General features: G+C 42.1%; 1 protein-coding gene across 1 annotated transcript in view; it reads right to left on the bottom strand.

Moving 5' to 3' along the window:
* Positions 1-1,362: 1,362 nt before the first annotated feature.
* The window catches only part of ephb6 (eph receptor B6), a 40,681-nt gene continuing 23,910 nt past the window's right edge, over positions 1,363-18,133 (bottom strand). The window contains exons 6-19 of the mRNA XM_086037749.1: positions 9,801-9,956; positions 9,325-9,596; positions 8,292-8,373; positions 7,813-7,937; positions 6,719-6,881; positions 6,256-6,370; positions 6,126-6,181; positions 5,803-5,919; positions 5,409-5,656; positions 5,053-5,271; positions 4,829-4,978; positions 3,847-4,031; positions 3,610-3,768; positions 1,363-2,316 (exon numbers count right to left, since the gene is read on the bottom strand). Of these exons, the coding sequence (XP_085893875.1) occupies positions 2,211-2,316; positions 3,610-3,768; positions 3,847-4,031; positions 4,829-4,978; positions 5,053-5,271; positions 5,409-5,656; positions 5,803-5,919; positions 6,126-6,181; positions 6,256-6,370; positions 6,719-6,881; positions 7,813-7,937; positions 8,292-8,373; positions 9,325-9,596; positions 9,801-9,956 (2,153 nt within the window). The 3' untranslated portion in view covers positions 1,363-2,210. The remainder of the gene's footprint in view (positions 2,317-3,609; positions 3,769-3,846; positions 4,032-4,828; positions 4,979-5,052; positions 5,272-5,408; positions 5,657-5,802; positions 5,920-6,125; positions 6,182-6,255; positions 6,371-6,718; positions 6,882-7,812; positions 7,938-8,291; positions 8,374-9,324; positions 9,597-9,800; positions 9,957-18,133) is intronic.

Here is an 18,133-nt window from a genome sequence, read left to right as displayed (position 1 = left end):
TTGAAACCCTACTTTAAACCCCAACCACAGTTTGAAACCCTAATTGCTAAAGGTGACTCACTACACCATGAATGATACGTAGAATAAAAAGTAAATAAAAGTCAAATGAAAAAAAAAAAGATTATTGTAATAATAGAGAATTTTTTTTTAAACTGCGGGATTGGAAAATAAATATCACGCTTGAAATATTTAAAATACATAATATAAATTTTTAATACACATTACATTTCATTAAATAAGTTCAAAAGTCTCATTCTAAACCCTAACCCTAACCTTAACCCTCACCCTAAAAATAGAAAAATGTATTTCTGGACACTCAAAACCAAGCAGTGCCAGATTCTGGATTTTTTAAAATTTTATTTAGTAATGTAATGAAAACAGATTCAAATGGAATGACTTCATATTTTTAGATTTCAAACACTTCCTTTGACAGCACAAAAATAACGCTTCCAGGCATACGTGACATATGTCTCGTTGCGTGCGGTGACAGTGACAGAAAGTCCCATCCGTGCTCTCCAGTGAGTTTGTGTAAGCAGTCTCGCTATCGCCGCAGATCACCTGCAATGTCCCAGCGGTGCTACCACCATGCCAGATCGCCGAGTCTTGTCTGACACATGCTGAGGCCAGCAGATCTCCGATTGTGATTCAAAAATGCTGAGCTCCACATCGATTGCTGACTGCAGCCTCGAAGGTCACCCCGGGTCGTCAATGTCAAGTGCTGTCGGTGTGGAAACACAAATCCTCTACTGTGATTCAGTTAGGTCGGCGATCCATTTGCTCCTATTAATAGGAGACGGAACCATACAATTATCGATAATATCGATACCGATGGCAGTATTGATATTGATCGATCGATCAGTGTCATGAGATCGATACTTAAGTGTCATTTACGATGCTGTATGCACTGTTAGCATAAACCTTCATACCCATAGAGTTGTGTTGGTAAAATGAACACTGCTGGAATAAAAAAAAAGTATATATATATATATATATATATATATATATATATATATATATATATATATATATATATATATATATATACACACATTACTTTCTCTATTAAACAGAGTGATGGCGTGTCTAAAAGAGGATCCTTGCCTTACTTAAACATGACACTTTTCTATTAGACAGTGATTTGGCGCCATCTTGTGGCTTTTTAGGGTGTTTCAGAACGACCATAAAAATAGTGACTATGCATTTTTCAGCGAATAGGATAGGTTCCAAAAACAAATCTCATAGGCGAGAGAACATAAAATAAATACAACATATTTCTGCTGGTTATTGGTTTAAAATTGTTAAAATGTACACATATGATGGTGTTCTGTTTCTATAAAAAAAAAAAAAAAAATGACAGTAATATTTGTTAAATAAAGTCTTTTCATTTATTTTACAAATGTTTCACAATTACGGAATAGTGGTGAACACTCATACATGTAAACACAGCTATTTATGTGTAAGCTGACACAGGCACGCACGCACGCACGCAGGCAGGCATTCCCTTCAAGTGTTAGTCCGATCCGAGAGTGTCACACATTCACAGAGCTCTCAGTGTTTTTGCGCTTGCAGCCAAAACGGAAACAAAGTGAAGTGTGTGACTTCTATACAGTACAAAACCTTGTGGGGCGCTGCTCTTCCCATGGCAAAGCGGACGCTTGTTTGACACCCCCCAAAAATTGCGGTTTTGTCTTTAAAAGTGAGAGTCAAAGTGTCACTCACGTGGCTGCAGTCTGGCCACGGATACATCTTGGGAGAAACATTGCTTTCGGGTTATCTCTCCCAGTTTAAAGCAACAAGACCGTGAAAGCCAGCAACACTTTCCAGCATTTGGTGACATAAATTCACACACACACACAAAAAAAAAAAACGTTATCATTGTCTTGCCGCAATTCTTTGTTAGGAGCAAACTCCACCTGGTGTATGATGAAAATAAAGAATGCAAAACAAGAACGACAATGTTCTGGATGCGGACGGGGGAGTGAAAAGGTGATGCGGAAGGGAGGAAGGATGGGGACGGAAAACAGCAATAAAGTCAAATTTAGCGTGAAACAAGTTCCCGTTCTGTTCTGTCGCCTCGCTGGACTTCATCTCCCATAATGCACCTCTTCTGTCATATTAGTATGTCTTTGAATGCGGTGTCAAAAGTCAGTGGTAGTTCATGCTGGCTGGTTTCCTTTTTGAGGTTTTTTTGGCCTTCAGCCCGCTTGCAGTCACACCTCCACCTGGCCCTGAGTCAGGTGGGCCTTGAGCTGCTGGGCGGCGTTGAAGATCTTCCTCTGGTGACCCAGAAGGTTCACTCCAACGTTCTGGATGTCTCTGACGGAGACAGCACACGAGTCAGGAGGGTTAGAGGTAGACAACAATCGGTTTGGATGTTTCGTCGGAGTTCGTTTTTATTTCATTTTGACTTTGTTTATTCAATTCTGGAGTGACTTCAATAGGTTTTTAGAGCGAGTTTGTCAGATTTTACTTATTTATTTATTTTTTTCCCCCAAAAAACCCACTTTGTTTTAGTTCAGTTTGTTAAAATTGGTTTTAGTATAATTTTCGTTTTTTTTTTTTTATATAGAGTATCTGTTGAGTGCAAATTCAAAAATGAAAGGTCACCAAGTATCGTGTAGTAAAGTAAACTATAATTCTCAAAAAGAGTTTGACCTTCCTTCTTCAGTACGCATGTACAGCAATACTGATATGAATATATTTAAAATGAACCCCAAAAGCTTATGTATGATATTAATGAAGAAAAACAAAGGACATTTTCGCTCTAGTTACAATTACTTAAAGTTTTCTAAACACAAGATGAAGTTTCAGTTAGGTTTATTTCAAAGCCTTTTTGGTTTTTATTTTATTTCATTAATGACAATGTTTTATTCAGTTTAATTTGACTTATTTCATTACTTTTTGTTAACGATAATAACCTTGGTAGACACCGACCGGCATTATAATATATTTGGATTTTTCATTATAGTTTTTATTCATTTTTATTATTTAGAAAGTGCTTCATGTAAGATTACATTTTATTTATTTATTTTTCTAAATATATGGAGTATGTGTCCAGTAACAAAAAAGGTGCTCAATATTTTAATACATTTTCTAATGAACCCCAAAAGCTCATGCATGATAGACAAAAAGAAAGGGCATTTTCCCCGTAATTAGTAATAATAGTTACTTTTAGTTACTTTTATAAATGTAAGATCGGTTAATTATTTTTATTTTTTTTCCAAAAAGCATCTTCGTTTTCATTTTATTTCGCTCAAAAAATGTTGTCTTGTGTGTGGGTGTATGTGTTCATTTGAGTTTCACTAATTAAATTAATTAAATGAAACTATCCATCCATCCATTATCTGTACCGCTTCTCCTCACAAGGGTCGCGGGGCGTGCTGGAGCCTATCCCAGCTGTCTTTGGGCAGTAGGCGGGGGACACCCTGAACTGGTTGCCAGTCAATCGCAGGGCACACAGAGACAAACATCCGCACTCACAATATTAAATGAAACTAAATTGACTAATTTCATTAGTTTTCGTTCACTATAATAACAATGGTAAACATACCGATAATCAGGCCACATTTGCGCATCCCCCCCACGTGTTTCTGTCCAAGTTGTACTCACTCCACGGTGAGGCGGCTGACTCTGTCCAACGTGTCCAAATGCGCTCGATCGAACTCATCTTGGTATCGCTCCATCCTCAGCGCCCGTAGCCAATCACTGACTGTGGCCACTGATGAGAAGTCTGTGGGGGTGGGGCTTAGCAGCGGCTGCGAGCAGCTTCTACGCATAAGAGATAATGAGACAAAAAAATCAAATCCCGGGCTGCGTGAGCACTCGGTGCCTGGGTGACGATCTTACCGCGTGATGTCCGTCTTGAGGGACACGGGATGCCGGATGAGGCGGTCCATGGAGGACAAGATGGACTCAAAGCCCGGCCGGTCCCCTCGTTCGGCCTGCCAGCACTGAAGCATCAGCGAGTGGAGGGCCGAGGGGCAGCTAGTGGGGGCGGGGAGGCGAAACTGGTCTGCTACGGCCTTCATCACCTGCGACAGTAATGACACGTGATGAAGCCAGCTTATTTCTTTTCTTTCATTATGTTTTATACAAAACGGCGCTATTGTTCTTGATTAAAAAGCAGGTGTGAAAAACGGGAAAACCGCTCATCAGGATTCCAAAAATCCGCTCCGATGCACCTAAAATAGGGATGTCACAATACCGGCGATATCGCGATATTAAAATTGCCACAACATATCGTCGTCGTCCTGTCGCGTTCCTAATAGCAGCAAATCTGTTCAAAAGCCCAACTCGTTTTCCATTTGTGCGTTTTCCACTCGTTTTCCATTTGTGCGTTTTCCACCCTCTAGTGGTTAGTTCATTAGTGCAGTTTAATTTGATGCAATTTTCTTGCCACCGATAATGGATGGCTAGATGGAAGGGCAACATTTGATTTCCTCCACAAATTGAGCCGATTCACAATGTGTGCCTGCATTAACAATTAAGTTACTCAATATTAGGTGTTCGGTCATTGTAGGTCATCTATTTCTTTGGGAATGTTGTTATTATGTAAAAAAAAAAAAAAAAAAAACGGAATATTGTGACGTTTTTTTTTTTTTTTTTTTTTTACAATATCATGAGCTTTATACAGCATCGTGAGCTTTAAATCTATCGCCAGCCTCCCCACAATATGGTGATAATTATCGCATCGTGAAGCTCATATGGTGATATTATCATATCGTGACTTTTGGATATCGCGAGATCCCTAACCTAAAAAGGACTTTTTCTCTGTATCAAACAACCGGAGTGAAATGTGTCTCCATCGCCATTTGTCCTGCGTACTCACTTCCTGATTGCTCATGTCCCAGTAAGGGCGCTCTCCGTACGACATCACTTCCCACATCAGGATGCCGAAGCTCCAGACGTCGCTGGCCGAGCTGAACTTGCGATGCTGAAAGGCTTCCGGTGCCGTCCACCTCACAGGAATCTTGCTCCCCTGAGGGAGGAAAACGGAGCGGGTCAAATACTGTGCATACTGTGGGCGGGATTTTCTCCTTTCCCCCAACCCACCAGGGAGGCCGTGTATGTTGGCACGTTGTGGTCCAGGCCCCTCATGAGTCGGGACAGGCCGAAGTCGGACACTTTGCACACCAGGTTGGAGTTGACCAGCACGTTTCTGGCCGCCAGGTCCCTGTGGACAAAGTTCCTCTCCGACAGGTAACGCATCCCAGCGCCGACGCCTCGAAGCATCCCCACCAGCTGGAGGACGCTGAACTGACCCTCGTTCTCCTGCAGGGGGATGGCGAAATACTGCAAGGGTCACTACAGGCAGCTAAAAGAAGTACTTTGGTACCTTGACTTGCGAGTTTATTTCAAACAAGGGATACGAATAAATACCATCAGGGGGGCGTGTTTGATTCGCTCACCCTGAGGAAGGAATCCAGCGGCCCATTCTCCATAAACTCTGTGATGATCCTTGCCGGAGGGACACGGGTAATCACGCCCTCTAATTTTAGCACGTTGGGGTGATCAAATTGTCCCAACACCCCCGCCTCACTCAGGAACATGCCTCTTTCTCTGTCGGACGCCCCCCAGCGCAAAGTCTTGACGGCGACCAGCGCCTCCCGGCGGCCCTGCGGACGGTAGCGGCCCCGGGACACCTCCCCAAACTGGGCTGCAGAGGACAAGGAGCGATGCTCGCCATCAGCACGTTCAACCACTTTGGATGACAATTTGGTCAGCCTGTCCCGGCGGACTTGGGGCGAGAGGCGGGGTACACCTTGGCCAACGGCGAAAGAGGAAGAAGAGGATGGGACTTACCCGCGCCGATCACCTCCTCGATCTTCAGGTGAGTCGACTCAATCTCCCGGGCAAATTCTTTGACAGCCTCGCTGGGGTCCTCGTAAGTGGACGGGTCCACGTAATATTTCACACCGCCTGGAGTAACAGATTGGAATATTCAAAGCAACCACTAGAGGGAGCCCCCCCCCACACACGCACTATGAATGACATACAAATAAAACGTTGATCTATTTTCCGTTCTTTTTTTAAACTTTATAAGCTCTGCATTGTTTTTGACGAACACTTACGCCCGCTAAAGTACATGGTGTAAAAATACGTCTGTAAAAAGTGCATCCTCCCACCTCTGTTACTGATGTACCTCTGAAGTCTGTCGCTGTACGGACTCGCCCTCCTTTTACTGCCGCACAAAAGCAAAACGCCGTCAGCGAGACCGTATACGATTGCTCTGGTCACGTCGCCCGATTGTATCACCTGCGAAATACCACCACGACCACAATGGCCGCCACCACCAGCAGAAACGCCGCGCCTCCCATCACTGAGCCCACCACCAGGGGGAGCTGATTTTGGACCTGCTGGGAATGTTCCTCTGTGGAAGAGAAGATGGGACATTTTGACATTGGAGGCCCAACGCAAGAGCTCGCTCAAACATCCTGCTTTTAGAAAGACGCGAATGCTCATTTTTGATTTGACTTGAACACGATTGATTTGTGGTTTGCAATCGTACTTGACACTGAGAGATGTTTCTAAAATTTCGAAACCATTTTCGGCTCGGCCAAAACGTTAGTCGCTATCGTCACTGCAAACGTAAAAAAAAAAAAAAAAAAAAGTGAGCGTTATTCTCAACGTGCCGGTGTGACTAAATACGCATCCAGTGATTGTATTTGGACGACTGGGATGCGGCGTTACCCTCCGAAGGTCCGCTGCGACGCCTTACCAAGAGGCAGCGTGGTGAAGTAGATTGTGTTGCTGTAGGGGCCGAAGCCTCGCTCGTTGCGAGCTCGGATCTGGAAGGCGTAGATGGAGCCGGCGATGAGAGCGCTGACGGTCAGAGTGTTGGTCTCGCTGTACACGCTGACCGCGCTGTCCACATCTGAGCCCTGCCAGAATTACAGAGTCAACCGTCACCAAGACGTTTCAAGCCCCAAGTCCCTCCGCACACAAGTGACCGTGGGCCCCACAAAAAAAAAAACAAAAAAAAAATAGCATAACGACTCACTCGTTGCCAGATTTTTCACTACACCCCCGTGCAAGATTCTCCAGAACTTCCCCAAGGATTTGTTTTCTGTTGCCGACCCTGTCTGCCCATGACGTTCCTGCCTCGCCATTCAAACCGGGAATCCCCTCGGTTTTCCGGCCCTGATCTTCCCCTTGCGTGTTTTCCTGTCCCCATGGCTGTTTTGGAGGTTCGCTACCATGACGAAGTAGAACGTTATTAACCCTTTGCCATTGCACCTGGCAGTTTTACCTGAACCAAAGGTGCACCAAAGTAAATTTGATGCTGTACTTGAACCGTTTGGAGTATCGGCAGTTTTGGTCTCTTTTTGAACATAACACTTTGATTTTTTCTCCTCCATTGTCAGAATCTTTTTTAAGTGCTACTGGCGCTGAATCATGGAAGTTTGAATACATAAAAGAAGGCCAACAAATGGCCTTCTATGTAGAAAAATTGAAAGTGTTATCTTCAAAAAGAGACCAAAACGATGCCGATACTCCAAATGGTTCAAGCAGAGCATCAAGTTTACTTTGGTGCACCTTTCGTTCAGGTAAAACTGCCAGGTGGATTTGCAAAGGGCTACAAGTTGATTGCAACTATTCCCGTGCGCCGCTATACGAAATTTGGGTTACATGTCCTAGTTGTTGTGTTTCTTTGATTTGCAAACCTCGCATGTTGTCATCCGTGCTTTACCGATTTTATCCAAAGTATTATACTTGAATCGGAGAAAAAAAATCTTTTCGGGCAAACTCGACCTGACTTAGACCTGACTCGAGTCAAGGCACGTGACTCGAGTCCCCCACCTCTGCCGGTACCTTATCAAAGTATCTGAGCTGGTACTCCAGGATGTCCCCGTTGGGTCTGTCGGGCTGCGGCCACGACAGGGTGATGGAGTCCGGGGCCCGGCTCAGCTGGTGCATCACGGGAACGGTACTGGGAACTGTGGGAGACCATAACACAGCTGATGGTTGAGTGCCTCGGGAGAGAGCGACCACAAGAGAGCAGTGTTGCAGAATTGGACGGAGCCCTTTCATGTCATTTGACAAAACAACACGCAACATAATCTCCCTTCCTCATTCATCTCTGTCCTTTTTGTCATCCCGCCGAGACTATAATGGGATGTGACGGGATATTGTAACCTCGAGAAACCTTCCTGCCTGGACAGCAGGAGCGGAAAGAGAAGGAGGAGGGCGGCGGGGGCGCTCTTCATGCCGGAGCCAAACACAAATACATTAGCATCAAAACCAGGCTTCACTTTGATCTCCTCTTTTTCATCCTTTCGGGACGTACTCACCTGACTGACTCGTGGTAAAATTGATGCTTGTGTAACGAGCCGGGAAAGGGCTCAGCGCCGACACCTCATTCATGGCTTGCACCTGTTGCGGCAAGGACAACACGCGGGGGTCATGTTCCTTTATTTTCTACACCAGCCATTCGGCATGATTTGCCCAAAAAATGTGACAATACAACTGTGATAAAAAATTTTTTTAAAAAAAAGCATACGGCAAAAAGAACCCTAATCTGCATTGAAAACATTTGCCTTGTTTTGCGACTGTAATTTGAATCACAAACCAATATTTGTAGCACTGATTTCAACAACCCTAAAATGAATCTGGAAACTAAACCTGAAAACCTAAGCTTGGCTTCACATCCTAATTCTAGTTTCAAACCCTTTCCAAAGTTCGAAAACTAACCACAGGCTGTAAATCCGAATTCAAAACATTAATGTAAACTCTTGGCTTCGACCTATCATTTCAATCACTAACCTGAATTTGAGACCCTTGTTCGAAACCGTGAACCAGACTTCAAACCCTAAAACAAAACGCTTGCGTAAAACTGAAGAATATGTTTTATGCAAGCCCACTAGTTGAAACACAGCATTCTGATTAATATTGCATTTGTGGAATATGAATTTAAGCAACAACAATCCACCCATTTTCAGCCATCTCCGGGGGCGGCCATTTTGTCACTTCTGTCGACTGGAAATGACATCACAACTGCTCAGCGCTCAGACAACGACCAATCATAGCTCAGCGACAGAAAACAGGTGAGCCGTGATTGGTCATTATCTGAGCCCTGAGGGTCTGTGATGTCATTTTCAGTCGACAGAAGGGACAAAATGGCCGCCCCCTGAGATGGCCTAAAAATGGGTGGATTTTGCTGCTTAACTCATATTTTATATTAATCATACTGCCTTGTTTCAACTAGTGGGCCTGCATAGAACATATTCTTGAGAACAAAAAAAAAATGTTTGGATTGACTTCCTTTTTAAATCTGATTCAAATCAAGTCTTGTGCCTGTGCGTGTCCCTCGATAATCCATCATACCTGTATGAGATAAGTGACTCTGGTGAGCAGGTTGTTTAGGGTCACACTGGTTTGTTTGAGGTTTGTCTGGACGGGGCTGAAGGTGACTCCTTCTCCGCACCAGGAGCATAACGCCGGGTTGGTGATGGTGGGCGAGGGACAGATGCGACACACCACTCCGTACCAGACTTCGCCGCGGCCTCCCATGTCCACCGGAGGGCGCCACCTTAAAGACACCCCGCCGTCGCCGCTCTCGTACTCCCAAGACAACGACACCGGAGCGGAGGGGGGAGCTGCGAAGGGAATAAAACGGAGTTTGGTTCAACTAAAAAGTGAGCAAACCGCATTTTGATTCATCTTTAAGTCCAAACGGCACAATTGAAGATCTTTAAGAGTGAAGAGATGATGGATGTGGAATCTAGCTGTGCGCATGAGCAAGATAAACGAGTCGAGGACTCCCTCGGAGTTGGCCAACAAAAGCGCACAAAAAAGCTCACTTGTGCAGGCGGATGAGTTGGCATCGCCGGCCGCCCGGTAAAAACTGCTGCGACATTCGCACACGCTGGACCCATCGCGGCTGGTACGGCTGTTGGGGGGGCACACTGAGCAGGGGGCGGAACCCGAAGCTGGCTTGAAGTAGCCCACGGGGCAGGCTGCGGGAAGACACACACGGAGGGTTTAGTTTCCAAACATTTAACAAGAGAACGTCATGCATGCTTCATTAGCATTAAGACGGGAATGCACATGTTTGATTGACAGTGTCAGACAGCTGTTTTATTGCTATTGAAGTTGTAATTCAAGAGCTGAAACATGCAGTGTTGCAAGTGTGACCCTGAGAATCTTGCAAGGTCCTCCAATCCAGTCATCAATCTGTATTCTGTATAAAAGTCTTTCATTATATATTATGAAATAATTGTGTTTATACTTTATTCTTGTAATATTCTGCTTTTTTTTTTCCTTAGGAAAAAACAACAACTCCACATCACATCACATAATATAACATCCCCACGCCCAAAAAAACAAATACAACTTTACTTTTGTAACTTTTTGACAGTTTATGACTTTTTGTTCCTGTTTTTTTAAAAATATTTTTTATTTTTGTAACTTTTCCTTTGACAGTACGTACATCGGAATTCGTGAAACATTACTGTTGTTATTGCTGTTACTATCATTAATATTACGATTATTAATAGCATTATTATTGACAATGATGATAATACTGACTATGATGATTGTATTAATTGCATTAACTTTATTAGCAAACTACTGCTATTTTTTTCCTAAAAAATACATTTTATTCTTACAATTACTCAATAATAATTAATAATGACAACTTTCATTATTTAAAAGATGTATTTTGTTCTCATACCATTATCCATTATGACCTTTTTTAAAATACAACTTTGCTGTTGTAACTTTGACAATTTTTCTGAAAATCTCTTTTTGTGAAAAAAAAAATCTGATTTGACACATAATATTATTTTTTTCAACTAAGAATACAAAATAAAATGAAAAATGAAAACGTTGGATTTTTGAATGCAGATTTTTTTTTCTTGAAAAAAAAACGTAATTCGACACTCATAATATTATTTTTTCTTGTAATATTTCAAATATTTTTTTTCAACTAAGAATACAAAATGAAATGAAAAATGAAAACGTTGGATTTTTGAATGTTGATTTTTTTTACTTGAAAAAACAATTAATTCTTGAAACTTAAAAGTAAAAAATTAATACTACTACTACTACTACTACTACTAATAATAATAATAATATTTCATTGTGGCCCTATGACTCCTGGAGGAAACACGTGCTTCTGGTATTTTTCACCCTGGACAAATCGAACCGCAGCAATAATTATTTGGGACTGAGCATCAAATTCTTGTGAATTAGTGGTGAAAAGTGAGGCCTGTTATTAGTAGTTGGCTCAAAGCATCAAGTGGCGTTCTGGTGGTGAAAGGCTGAAACGGTCCACAGTGTGCTGCCAAGCCACTGGCCGCCGCCTTTGACTGCGCAGAAGAGCTCCACATGGTGCTTTGGTTGCCGCCATGTTGTTGATCCGAGGGCAGAGGTGACCTATTTGAAAGACCAACTGGGCATATGGAGGGAAATCTATAATCCTTTTTAGCCGTGGCTCTAATTTGGATGCTTGGAAAGGGAAAAGCTTGCATCAACATTAACAAATGATTCCCACAAACTGTGATTATTGAAAACACATACAAAAAAAAAAAAAAAATGATTGAATCAAGATGAAAAAATGTACGGAATCTCTCTGCCACACTAAAACTGCCTGCTGTAGTGAGGCAGTAATATCTTTGACTGCTTAAAATGCGGACCATGTGTCGAGTTTTAATGTCAACCGTGTGCCGGCTGAACTCCGAGGTCGGGGCTAAACGCGCCCGCAGCCTCGTTTGTCCTGCGCGCCGCTGCGAGACGATTGAGTGTTGATGTGCTGCCATTTCTGCGAGCGCCGTGTTTATATGTCAGCACCCAACGGGGGTAACATTCAAAAACATTTCTCTTTAGTAAGGCAACTGTGTAACAAAAAAAAAAAAATATGAAAAGAAGGGCGAAAAAAAAAGATCATGAGGATTGCACCATTGTGATCAGGACTTGGCATGTGCACAGATACTTTTGGGGGGGGCAGGTGCTCTAACAACCCTCCCAAAAATTATTCACACAATCAAGATAAATGGTCGATATGTTTAACTTATGAATTAATTGATGTCAACACTCCAAGGAGGTGAACAGAAACCATAGAAAAAGTCTACACCCCCCCCCGTTTGAACAGTGAAGTCTTCGTGAGGCACAATTCTCACCAGACCTCAAATAAAAAGGCAAAATATTAGAAACACATCTTATCTTAGTCTAATAAAATGCAAATCTTCACTACTGCAACTACACCACTAATATTGACAACTCGAAAAACGCATCGATGACCACAACCTATCCCACAAGACATCATCTAATTGCCGTATTTCATTATTGACTTGGCAGGCGAAAAGGACCATTAGTGGCTTCTAGATTTTACACAACTACATTTAAAGATTTCAATGTTTTCCGACCAACTGGCAAAGTTTGCCTACTGCAACGTGTTGGAATCAGACTGTTCTATACATCATGAATTTCTGTCTGATTGAATAATGAAAAAACTTCACGGCCTACCTCACTCAAAGTCAAGTTGGTAGGAAAATACTTTTTATTTTTTGTATTCAAACTGCTGTGAACTATCCTTGTTATTCTGTTGTATCTTGAAAGTATCAGATTTAAAAAAAAAAAAAAAAAAATCTGAATTGCAGTGCGAATGTAGCCCAAGAGTTCGATAGGAATCTTAATGCTTTTATTATGTTCTTGGTGGCGTGCCTTGAAGCATATCAAACCAATAAAGTTGAGTTAAGTGCTGCGAGAGTGATTTTGCATTACATACAGTACATGCTTTGGCCTACAAAAGTTATCATTAGTATTTCATTTCTGTAGCGCGTGTCCTCATGGTCACGGCTGAGCTGCAGCAGGCCCCAGCTGACTTTGGGCATGAGAAGTTGGGTACACCTTGTACTGGTCGCTAGCCAATTACGGGGCACCCGTAGAAAAAACAACCATTCACGCTTACAATCACGCCTTGGAGTCTTCAATGATGATTGCACATTTTTTGCATTTTTTTTTTTTTAATGGGGTTTTACAGTGTACGGGCAGGTCGGAATTATGTAATATTCAGTAATATTATTCGTATTGTTTTTAATAGAGGATAAAGAATATGTGACTGAGTATCGTCAAATTGTCTGTCTACATGTGTTGTGCACCATTTGTGTTTGAATATCTCTTGCTTAAAAATGTAAAACTGCTGAAAAAAATCAATGCTAGTGTCGTTAGGCTTTGTACGGTGTTTTGCACTGTGTTTAGCATGTAGCTAGCAGACTTTCGTCACACTGTGATGACCTCTTTGGTTAAATACACAATGAGTAATTCTCTTTGTTATATTTTCCAGCAAATTTCAACTAGAATTGGCAACAAGCCTCTTTTTTGAAGGAATTGCTCTCTATCTGCCAAACTATGACCAAGTGTGAAGTTAGCCGCCGCCATCGGCTGCTTGCAGCTCAAAGTTGTGCTCACAACTCTCAAATTTGCTGCTCCAAACAGAGCAGAGAGCAGAGCATGCCTGTGAGTATTTTTGTATACTCTGCCTCTGTGTTGCTGCTCCGTGTGTGTTAAATTAGCATAATTACTGTAATCCCTATGCCAATTTCCGTTAGCCTAGTCTACCGATTTTTCAAAGGCCTGAGAACCATGCTTAATGCAATAAATGAAACGATGAGCTGACCAACCCGTGTAAGAAGTGGAAATGAGCCTGTATGCAAACTTGCCTTCGTGGCCGACTGCGTCCTTTCTGCATCGCAGCATTATAGTGTTCCATTTTTACCAAAACAGTCTAAACTCACGCGTAAACAACATCGCTATTTTCACTCAAATTTGTGTTAAAACAACAACAACAACAACAACAACAACAACAAAACATCCAGACATTCAACCGTGAGAGCAAGACAAGAAACAGAGTTGACAACATTCCTCAAACAGCTCACGCAAAATAAAAATCTTGTGAATGCGTGGCCAATTATTATACCTATAAAAACGGTTTACGTGTTGTATACGCTATGTTCATATCAACAAATCCAACGTGACTGTAGAAGGCTGTCCTGTTTTGAAATGAGACTTTCCTCATGCTCGACCTGACCTTATTTACCCAATCTTGTCTGGATCATGTCTTAAAGCTCACACGCCGACGTGCGCGCGCACAGTTGCGCTGACGCGGCGTGGCGGGAGAGGGAGGGAAGGAAGAAGGAGGAGCAGGAAGTGGAAGAATGGAGGGAATAAAGTGATAAAAGCCTTTCGGTGTTCTCGCTTGTCTCCTGGAGTCCGCGTGGCTTTTATACAGGTGCGAAGAGGGGAAAGGAGGGAAAAACAGAAGGTTGGCCGAGAGCGGCCGTGCGACTTCTCGGTTTGGAGGAGCAGGAAGTAAGGAAGAGGATGTTAACTATAGCTTCCCTCCATCTTTAATGCTCCGTGTGCACATCAGTGGATGTGTTCTCTTACAGATTTGACATGAAACACGAATTGGCTGAAAAGCATTATCTCATGACAGAACGCGCACACACCTACACACCGATTACAGCAGCCCTATTGTATGCTCCTGTTTTCCACAGGACAGCGATGATAGGAAGCTTTTGCAAAATTCAGCTGTTTCTAAATAGCATGGGATTTTTCATTAAAGTTAGTTTTTATTTCCTTTTAACATGTTGTCACAAAATAGTTTTTTGAATTGAGTTCATTTTAGTTTGTTTTCAGAGCAAGTTTTTTTTTTTTTATGTTTCATTTTAGTTTAGTTTTTATTCGTTTTAAGAATTGTATTTTAAAATGAACCTCAAAGGTTCTTGTCTGATATTGACAAAAAAGGAAACGAAGGATATTTTTGCCATTATTATCGTTTTTGTTGGTTTTAAGAACGTAAGATATAATTCCAGTTAGTTTTCTTTTTTTTTTTTTTTTTTTTAAAAAAGCATTGTTGTTTTAATTTTATTCAGTTACCGAAAATGTTGATTCAATTCCAATTTTGGCGGACCCCCAAACTGGGCTGATCGGCATGGTGCCAGTCGCAGTCATTTATTAACCTTCTTGTTCTATTATCAATATGCGTTACTTTGGCTGAGCAGGATTAAAAAGGCGAGGTGTTATTCAAAGAATGAGACGCCCACAAGAGAACAGGAGGGCAGCTAGATGTGTATTTTGATGTCAACATAATACTTTGCTGCTGCCTGGATCAGTGACCCACTTTATTTTCCTTCTTCTCTCTCTCCCCCTCTCTCCCTCTCTCATTTTGATTCGCTTTTTTGACTCCCAGCATAATCTGTCACACACACACATACCCCCCCCCCACACACACACACACGCTCAGGCACAGATGCGAGCACACAAAGGGAGGGATACGCTGCGACTCTCCATGCAAGTTCTCAGCATCCAGCACCGACTGGATACACACCGAATCACACATCCAACTCAGCCCGTGGCCGACAAATCACATCCTTTTTTTTGTTTTGTTTTGTTTACCTTCCTGTCGTGTACATAACTATATTAGGAAGCCCGGAAAGAGTGAGGAATAAGTAGTGAGTGAGGACTTGAAGGTATAGAGTAGCACAATGAAGTTGGTGTTACGGCAAGTCAGCTCCTCTGAGTCAGTGACCTTGGACCTTGCAAAATGTTTCCAACAGACACAGTCCAAAAATGTTCTCAGTGGATTAGCTAAAGATGAAAAAAAAAAAAAAAAGGGACAACTCCATATTTTCGACAATTTTCCCTTCCTGTAGGACTACTTAGTGCAGCGTTTTCCAATCTTCATAGAGCCAAGGCGCATATTTGACATTACATGATGGCACACTGCCCAACAAAAATGAAGTATTCATACAGAACTACAGCTGTCCCTCGCTATATCGCGGTTCACTTTTTGCTGCTTCACTGACTTTCTTATTGTACTTGTGTTGCGGGATATTTGCGAATGCGCAGGGTTTCGCTGTGATTTTTTTGCCACGCGGACAGTTGCGACAGACTTCCCGAGCAATAAGCGTGAGCTAGGAGGAACTAGTGCATAAAAGACAATGTCCATCATTTCAAACTCAATAAAAGAAGCTCAAGTCCAATGTGGCTATTGTAAAGTACAACCGTCTTAAATAGGAAATCAACCCAAACATATTTTTTTCAAGAATATGTTTTATGCATGCCCACTAGTTGAACAAGGCATTTTGATAAATATTGCCTTTGTGGAATAAGTGTTAATCCACTCGTTTTTAGCCATCTCAGGGGGCGGCCATTTTGTCATTTCTGTCGAGTGAAAATGACATCACAACCGCTCAGGGCTCAGGTAACGACCAATCACGGCTCAGCTTTAGAAAACAGGCGAGCTGTGATTGGTCGTTCCCTGGGTAGTTGTGATGTCATTTTCAGTGGACAGAAATGACAAAATGGCCGCCCCCTGAGATTATATCTAGAAATTATATCCAAACATCCAGCATCCTTGGCATGTTGCTTGCCTGTAAGTGCGCAAATGCAGACTGGGACCAGATGAACTCGGGGAGTTCAAGGAGCCTGTCTGGAGGTTACAAAAGAGGCCAACGCACACCCTGCTTGCCCACCGATGCAGGGCGCTTTCACGTCTGGCCGAACAGGCTCAAACGGTCCTCCTGCTCGGTTGTATTTTGAGCGTGCGCTCTTCTGAGCCTCTTCGTCTCCCACACAAGGACTCACAAATGTCAAGAAGAAAATCATCAGTCTGCGGGAAAGCAAACAACATGCGGCACGTGTGCTCTTTCAGACAAGACGAGAGGAGATTCAGCACGAAAACAAGCTTCCGAACATCACTGGGATCCTATAGCGGGGGCGGATGTTCCGCTCTACTTGTTTGTGACAAACTCTTTGGTGAATAATTAAACCAGGAGTTTTTGATTTTTTTTTTTTTTTTTTTTCTGCGAAAATGTCAGCTGTGTTTTTGTGTGCGCCTCATGTCGGACGCTTTGCCTTAGGGATGCATTGTCATCACTCTTGAAGTTTCAAGGCTTGTCTTGGGGCAAAAGTACAAAACAAAATGGAATATATACATACATATAAATATATATATATACATATATATATAAATGTGTATATATATATATGTGTATATATATATACATATATGTATATATATATATATATATATATATATATATATATATATATATATACACATACTGTATGGGGAAAAAATAATATATGAAAAAAAAAAAAATATATATATATATATTAAAAAAAATATATATATATATATATATATGTATATAAAAAAAATATACATCTATATATGGTTCCATAGGGTCCTCTTTATTGCTGATTTTCATATGTTCTGTATGTGTTTTGAACATATCCCCTGCGATAAACGCATTTCAACGTCTTCCACTTTCATGTGTCCCATTACATGGAATAGAGAAAATGTTTCAACATGACTTCAACTACCGGTACTGCTATTATTATGTTGGAGAGGACCTTAATGTTTACACATGGCATCTTTTCATCGTTTACGTCGATTGGCCACAACAAATGGGCTCTCCTGTGAAAAGAAGTGACAGAAGCCATGAAAGGCCAGGCACTTGCAAAGTGCTTCGTACTTGTTAAACAAGCGATTCGCTGAAATGCAAATCAGGAAAGGCACTTAACAGTGGGAGAAGTACATGTCCCTTTTTTCAAGTGAGGCGTCCAAAGCATCGCAAAACGATCGACATTTCATAGACGCGCAACTCTTCATTTGGAAAGTTGTCGTTTGGATCGGAGCGGCCGACGCCAATTTTCAAATGTGCCGGAGAACAAAAGGTTGCACGTTCACAAAGTCCCGACCGTTATCTAGCTATGTTTAATTACCAGCGATGACTTCATCGCCATTTGTCTCTCTTCAACAATGCAATCATCGCTCGGTGAATGGATCAACAAAAACACAGTCCAAAGGCAGTTGGAACCGTGGGTAGTGATGTGTTGGATCATTCGGAAGAGCCTTTCATTCAACTCAGGAAAAGAGAAAGAGCCTTGACATATTTCACAGCTGACTTGGCAGGACTGAACCGGTCATTGTCACGAGCCACGGGATTTTGGCAGCAAAATTCATGAGAAACTTTCCTTATTAAGACTTTCCATCGTACATACGGAGGACCCAAATAGAAAGAGAATAAAACAACAAAAACAACACCGCTCCTTAGAATAAAACAACAAAAACAACACCGCTCCTTCAAAGTGTAAGTTCTCGACTCGCGGCGTACGGTAGCTA

This window comes from Filicampus tigris, chromosome 8 (genome assembly GCF_054856515.1).
Source record: "Filicampus tigris isolate MCC_2025a chromosome 8, RoL_Ftig_1.0, whole genome shotgun sequence".
NCBI lineage: Eukaryota > Metazoa > Chordata > Actinopteri > Syngnathiformes > Syngnathidae > Filicampus > Filicampus tigris.
The sequence above is the reverse complement of the archived record's forward strand: the minus strand, read 5'-3'. Positions and strand labels throughout refer to the sequence as shown.